This window comes from Clupea harengus, chromosome 12, assembly GCF_900700415.2.
Source record: "Clupea harengus chromosome 12, Ch_v2.0.2, whole genome shotgun sequence".
NCBI lineage: Eukaryota > Metazoa > Chordata > Actinopteri > Clupeiformes > Clupeidae > Clupea > Clupea harengus.
Genome location: NC_045163.1, coordinates 7,255,488 through 7,263,472, shown reverse-complemented (window position 1 = coordinate 7,263,472; position 7,985 = coordinate 7,255,488). Strand labels below are relative to the sequence as shown.

At 46.1% G+C, this 7,985-nt stretch overlaps 1 protein-coding gene across 1 annotated transcript in view; it reads left to right on the top strand.

The window, feature by feature from the left end:
• Nucleotides 1–240: 240 nt before the first annotated feature.
• The window catches only part of rnf34b (ring finger protein 34b), a 20,458-nt gene continuing 12,713 nt past the window's right edge, over nt 241–7,985 (top strand). The window contains exon 1 of the mRNA XM_031578219.2: nt 241–354. Within this exon, the coding sequence (XP_031434079.1) occupies nt 349–354 (6 nt within the window). The 5' untranslated portion in view covers nt 241–348. The remainder of the gene's footprint in view (nt 355–7,985) is intronic.

Genomic DNA, 7,985 nt, shown 5'->3' with positions numbered 1-7,985 from the left:
ACATCTGTCGCTCTATAATAGCTGTGTGTGTGTACTCCGAGCCTGGATGTTGCGCCTGCACACATGCGTGCCCGCACAGGGGCAGAACACGCCTACTCATACGCCATTGGCCTCTATACATAAAAGTGAGGCTCGGACTCGCCCACTCAAAAGCGATTGGCTGCTATACATAACGGGGTCTTTGGTTAATTCGGATTGGTGGAAATATTCTAGTCCATTACGTTATGCTTCTCTTTGCAAATGTATTGGGAGTGACTAGAAGCGAAGACGTAATGGAGTGAATCCTTCTGTCCTTGCAATGCGCATCATTTTGTCATTATCTGACAAATTCCACAGCCGGGAGTAGCGATGAAGGTACAGTGACATCATGAAAAATGCTGTGCTGGTTTTCTTTTTGTACAGCTAGGTTATTGTCAACGAGGATAATCTCTGGTGTATACTGTGCATCGCAACTTTTGCACTTGCCTCTTTACGGCAAATACAATCTGAGTTTATATAATAAGAAACGAAACTAACAAACATACCTACATATCATTTCATGTTCATCTACACGCTTTGCGACTGCACGGTCGTTTGAAACGGGAAATTGAGCACGCGAGTATTTCTGAAACCGGTGCCGGTGGTTTCGCCGGTGTGTGTGTGGCAAGAAGATGCATCTTAAATATCTTGGAATGTTTTAGAAATGTAACATTTAATCTATATTTAGCAGATTTTGTGAAACAGAAAGATCAACTCCAGTGCGTTTTATTCTGAAATGTGGCAGCACAACTGTCACCCATCCATCGCAGAAGGCTAATCTGCCGTAATGAGATCAGGCTGACAGATAGCTGTCAATGACAAGGAAATGTGAATGAGAAGCACCTCACCAAACTGCTTGATACAGGGGCGAACGCCACGACACTCTCTGCTTAGCGAAAAGCAATATAGGCCCATTGCATTTATAGTTTTGACAGTGGTGATGATGCCATGTATGATGACGCTGATGCTGATAATGATTGTTAACTCACTTAAGGTAATTAAAGGTACGGACCGTCAGGCAAGGCAATGATGGTCCTGCCTTGGCATTTTGACAGTACAGAAATCCGTGAATGGCTATGAATTTGACAGCCGATATCATTGTGTTAAATTGTGTTGTTGAAGAGGCAGTTTTCAAAGTCTTCGTAGTTAGAACAGTTCTTTATGTTTGAAGAGTTTTCATGTTCATAGAGTGTGTATGAAGTATGAAGAGTGTGTGCGAGTGTGAGTATGAGTATGCTGAGTTTAGCAGCATGCAACATGCAGTGATTATTTTTGCTGTTATGACACGGATCCGAATTATGAAGTGTGCCTGTAGCTAAAGCCTTCATTTCATTTCCCATAGAGACGTTATGACGTTGGACCCGCCTAATCTGGCTTTCCACTGAAAAGCAGCTTTTAAAATCATAAACATAAGCGAGGAGGACACTGATTCAGCTGTCCTCCTTCAGCCTTTCCCCGTCTCCTATGGGGAATAATGTTAGGGGCCTGAGTTTATCATTGTACTGGCCTATTTGCCAAAGCGCTCTCTCTCGCGCTCTCTCTCTCTCTCTCTCTCCCCCTCTCTCTCTCACTCTCTCTCTCTCTCTCTCTGTGTATGGGCATTTGTCGGTGTGAGCATGTGTATCTATACCCCTTGCAAAATCACTTGGACATCAGATATTAATATTTACAAGATGTAATGATATTTGTTAGTGAGATTTGTTCTGTTGGTAAACTTCTTCACTGAATGGTTTGGTAATAATCTGTGAAGCAATTGCACTAAGCAATATTTCCTGCTGGATTTTGGAAATTATTCGATGGCGAATTGGTTTTGGGAATGAAGAGGATGTGGAATCGCCCCAGAATCAATTTCAGAGAGCCCCGTTATTAAACATGTCAATCATATTCTAATATCAGAGTGTTATTCAGGAGGACTAGAGAGTTTGTGTTTTATCACCTCAGCCTCCAAAAGCTTCTGATCCAAATGAGTTTTACTGCTGGTGAGCAGCTCTCTCGATCCTCCCCAGAGGTGGAAGTAGCTAAAACACTGTCTGTCTGCCTACTCCCCCCGTCTGTCCACACACAGAGCTCTGAAGAGAGCAAGTCCACTTCACTGGGGTGGTGTGAAGCCCGCGGGGACTTTCTCAGCTATGTGATTCTGCTTGTACCCGCACAATACTTTTATTCACACACACTCTGTGACACAGCTGCAGTTGCAGCTGCAGTTTCAATGATGTGAGCCTGAGCCCATTCTTTAGTCCTGGGCGTCTGCAGAGAGTTCAGCTCCCCTCCTCCTCCTCCTCCTCCTCCTCCTCCTTCTCCTCCTTCTCATCATCCATCCAGAGCAACCAGTGGAGTTCATGGAAAACCTGCTGGGGCTCTCTCAGCCATGTGGTTTACTTTATTCATTCGTTTAACAGAAGGAGTGACAGCTGAGCCACGGCAACACAGAATCAGTCATGGAAATCATTATAGTACCGATACCAAAGAGGCCTCTGTGAATGATGTTAAATGAGCATCTTTTGTCCAATCTGTGCTATTTCCTGGCATGTCTGTGTGTGTGTGGGGGGGGGGGGGCACACACACCAGATTCTGAACCGTTCTGAGCATTTCAAGCAAAAATAAATTGGTTTGGAATCTGAAAAGTTGGTTCGCAGCTGGAACCAAAAGAAAGTATTTTTTTCCCAGTGCAAACCGGGATGACACGGTTTGCTCGCAAGTAATCAAAGCGATCGGCATCTTTCCACCACTGTTTACTTCCGCTGTGCATTGTGCAGGGCCCAGTGTTGAGGACGCATCCTTGATAATAACGGTTCCGCAAATATTGGTGGAAACGCGTGCCGGTTCGCTAGATGGCACCAAGGTTCAAAGAATCCTGAACGGAACCAGTTCAAGAACCTGTTCCCTGTTGGTCGAAAAAGGCTTTGAGTGACATCAGCCAAAACAGCCGCTCACCACACACTCTGGGAGATAAGAGGAGACAGACAGAGAGGGAGAGAGAAGGAAAAGAGAAAGACATGAGAGAGAGGGAGAGAGAAAAGGTGGGAGAGAGAAAGAGAGAGGAGAAAGACGAGAGGAAGAGAAAGACAAGAAAGAGAAAAGATGAGAGAGAGAGAAAAAGTGGGAGAGAGAAAGGGAGAGGAGAGGAGAGAGACGAGAAAGATGTGAGAGATTGAGTAAAGGTGGCAGCTACTGTGCTGAGAAGGAAAGAAGTAAAACAGGTTTTTGCTTTATATTCACTGAAACACCAGTCCAATCATCACTGCCTTAGCACTGTCCTCAATGTTCAACTGGAATTTAGATTGAAAGATAAGCAACTGCAGCTGATGCCCATGGCACAAGCTTACAGACTCATGTTTCAGATCACAGCCTCGCTATGTATAAATGATGTGATTCACACACACACATACACACACACACACACACACACACACACACACACACACACACACACACACACACACACACACACACACACACAAACACTGCCAGTGATGTCACTCTGAGCCAATACAATAAACAATACACACTCATTTGCTATACACACTCACGCACTCATATGCTATACACACTCACACACACAGCACAACACACACAGAGAGACACACAGCATAACACACACACAGAGACACACATCACGACACACACCCACATACTTTGCCACACACACACACACACACACACACAGTGATGTCAGTCTGAGCCCACACTAGTTGCCTGCTCTGTCCCCCACTCACACACATAGTCAGAGTGGATTAGAGCACATCTTTTGTGTGGTGTGGATCGCTGCCTCACTGTGATAAGAAAATGTTAAGGCAAGAGAAAAAAACCCAACTAATCTGACTTCAAAGAGTAGCGCCGTGTTTGAGAGGCGTTTGGGCGTCTGAGAGGGTAGTGTGTTTTGGAGCACAGCTTCAGGTCCTCTAGTGCTGTGGGTGGTCACTGGTCTCATGACTGTCAGGTTCCCAGCTACAGTGGAAAGGTCAGGTGTGTGTGTGTGTGTGTGTGTGTGTGTGTGTGTGTGTGTGTGTGTGTGTGTGTGTGTGTGTGAGAGTGTGCGTATGTGTGTGTGTGTGTGCATGTGTGTGTGTGTGTGTGTGTGTGTGTGTGTGTGTGTGTGTGTGTGTGTGTGGAACCCAGAGAGGCTGACACTAACCAGCAAAGCATCCTCCATGGGTCCCGCACACACACTTAAACTCACCATGACACGGCCTCACTGTACGCCATGTAGAGCTGCAGCGTTACAGTAATGAGCATCCGGCCTCTCCGCTGAGCTGAGGGAGCTGCGGCCAGCTCCTGGTCAAGCTCCTGCTGCCTCACACACGAACAGTTGACGGGTTTTGTGTGTGTGTGATGCCCCCATGAATGAAAAAGAAGGTGGATGTCCTTCCTTACCCCAGTGATTATTACACCATCAAAGCTGAGGCAAAGGCTGAATTACTACATAAACACTTAGAACCTTACAATTACAATTACATCCTACATCTCTCTCTCTCTCTCTCTCTCTCTCTCTCTATCTGTGTGTGTGTGTGTGTGTGTGTGTGTGTGTGTGTGTGTGTGTGTGTGTGTGTGTGTGTGTGTGTGTGTGTGTGTGTGTGTGTGTGTGTGTGTGTGTGTGTGTGTGTGAGTGAGACTGTTATGAACTGGGAGATTAGGTAGTGTGTCTGCGAGTGTGTGCAAAGTGTGTGTGTGTGTGTGTGTGTGTGTGTGTGTGTGTGTGTGTGTGTGTGTGTGTGTGTGTGTGTGTGTGTGTGTGTGTGCATGTGTGAAGTGGAGTGTGGTTTGTAAGTGCTTCTGTGTTTTTGAATGGAGTGGAGAACAGCTCATTATGGATTATTAGTGCTCAAGTGGTGTATGGGTGTGTGTGTATGTATCTCTGTATGTGTGTAGGTACACTGGAAAGCCATGTCTGAGTGTCTCTGAGTGTGTGTGTGGAGTGGACAGTGTGTTTCTATCACATATATCCCTGCCTTGAGTGTGTGTGTGTGTGTGTGTGTGTGTGTGTGTGTGTGTGTGTGTGTGTGTGTGTGTGTGTGTGTGTGTGTGTGTGTGTGTGTGTGTGTGGAGTGTACAGTGTGTCTCGACCACATATATCCCTGCCTTGAGTGTGTGTGTGTCTGGAGGGGCATGCAGAGCACATGTTTAAATGTCTTTGTATCAATATCTGAATTACTCTGTTCACATACATTCCTGACTTGTGCTGTGTGTGTGTGCGTATGTGTGTGTATGTTATGTAAGTGCTTCAGTACCAGATCTTTGCTCAAAAGCTGTCAGAGATGCGTGGTCTGGTGACTTAACCTGAGGGGAGGGGCCGAGCTGTCCGTTATCCGTTTGATTGACACCATGGGGCTAGGGGGAGGACTTCTGCCCTGAGCATTGCATTGTGGGAGGCACACATCTAACAGCATTCATCTTACGCATCGACTCCCAGACAGTTAGTCAGACAACATGCACCTCACCTCTGTCTCTTTTCGTTTGTCTGGGTCTCTCTCTATCCTTCTATCCCTGTCTCTCTCTTTCCATCCCCCAATCCCTGTCATTTATTACATCTTAATGTATCTGTTTATCTCTCCATCTCCCTTTCTGTCCTCTGATTCTCTGACCTCCTGTCCTCCTCTTAATTCTCTCTTTCCCCCTATCCCTGCCTTTTATCCTCTCATTTGTCTGTGTGTGTGTCTGTGTGTGCGCATATGTGTGTATGGATATGTGTGTGCCTGTGCATATGTGTATGTGTGTGTGTGTCTATATGTGTGTGTTGTGTGTGTACGTGTATGTTTGTGTGTGTGTGTGTGTGTGTGTGTGTGTGTGTGTGTGTGTGTACGTGTATGTTTGTGTGTGTGTGTGTGTGTGTGTGTGTGTGTGTGTGTGTGTGTGTGTGTGTGTGTGTGTGTGTGTGTGTGTGTGTGTGTGTGTGTGTGTGTCTGTACATGTGTCTGTTCATGTGTGTGTGTTTGTGTATGTGTGTGAGTGTACTCTAGGCTCTGAAGCTGTGGCTGGTGTGGTGGTCAAAACACACACATAGACACACACACACACACAAATACACACATATACACTCAAGCACATACACACAAACACACACGCACACTCTCAAACTTCCTAAGAGAAGAGCGTCCACGCAGACTCACACAGCCTCACCACATAAAGTCTGTTGAGTGTGTTGAGTGTGTTGAGTGTGTTGAGTGAGTTCATTTGATGCCTTTAGGTCATCAGTGATTGGGAGCTGTGTGAGTTTAACTGCTAAAAGATTGTCTGTTGTGACCGAAACCTTCCCTCTACCTGGTCACAGCTTCACATATCTGGTCACCTGGCCTCTACACCCCTCTTCCTGAACACCTGGCCTCTACACCCTTCTACCTGAACACCTGGCCTCTGCACCCCTCTTCCTGAACACCTGGCCTCTGCACCCCTCTTCCTGAACACCTGGCCTCTACACCCTTCTACCTGAACACCTGGCCTCTACACCCCTCTACCTGAACACCTGGCCTCTACACCCCTCTACCTGAACACCTGGCCTCTACACCCTTCTACCTGAACACCTGGCCTCTACACCCTTCTACCTGAACACCTGGCCTCTACACCCCTCTTCCTGAACACCTGGCCTCTACACCCTTCTACCTGAACACCTGGCCTCTACACCCCTCTTCCTGAACACCTGGCCTCTACACCCCTCTACCTGGTAGCCCAGAATCTGAACCTCCTCAAATCTCAAGCTGCCTCTGTCTTTCTCCTCCAATCGCTCTCATCAGTTTCATCATCATCGTCATCTTCATCATCCGCAGCATCATCTTCTTCATCATCATCATAATTATTTCTCTCTTATCTCGTTGTCATTCAGTTTCCTATTTCCTTCCCCCCTCCCCACTCTCTCTCTCTCCACTCTCCCCTTCTCTCCCTCTCCCCCTTTCTCCTTCTCCCTCTCCCCCTCTCCCTCGCTCCCTCTCTCTTTATTAAGGTAATTAGCCCTCCAGAGAGAAGCAGCAGGTTGTTTATGTATCCAGACAGACTCCTGTAGGCCTTAGAGGCATAATATCTCGCCTCAATGCCACACGGTTCCTATTCCAAGGTTCCAAGGGTTCCTAGGGCTCCGAGGGCTCCGAGGGCTCTCTCCTCTCTAATCCTGGTTTTTATGTGCATACTGGCTCACAGGCACACATGCCTTCATGGGGAAATTTAATAACCATTCGGAAGATTAGGTTTGTCACACAGACACACACACAATCACTCAGGCGATGTTGCTGAGCAGCTGAAGTTTACATAAAGATATTGAGCTTTATTGAGCTTGTAAGAGAGATGAAACACTATCCCCATGGTGTTATCCCAGTGCCTCTTTTGCTGCATGCTTTAACAAAGCTGTATTGTGCTGAAGTTGTTTTTCCAGAAGCTTCTGCAGTTGAGCTAAGCTGTTTGTGCATCAGAGTAAGACCCCAGCATGAAGGTCTTCACCCCCAGCCCCAGCTAGCTGGTTTTACAGCATATAGATTCTCAAACACGTAGTCAGCCGAGAATTAATAAATTCTATCTGACATGTCCACAATTCTTTTTTTTATTATAATATAATATATAAAAACAATATAAAATAAAATAATATAAAGACCTTGTGAATTTTCAGTTGATGATGTGTCATCATGACAGTTTCTCCCCAAACACACATAGTGGCTCGAGTGCGTCATCATACTGCCAATGGGTTGACTGAATAGAAAACCTTATATAACAGCTTCTGAATTTAACAACAAAAATTAGCGTTTGTACATGTGTGTGTATTTATCTATGATTATTCACAGTTATATTTACCTGTGTGTATGTGTTTGTGTGTCTGTGTGCCTGTGTGCACCTGTGTGTGTGTGTGTGTGTATGTGTGTCTGTGTGTGTGTGTGTGTGTGCGTCTCTGTGTGTGTGCATGCGTGTGTGTCTGTGTGTGTGCGTGTGTGTGTATAAGGGAAAGATGCGGGTGGGCTCAGAATAGTTTCTCATTACCGTCTCTGGTT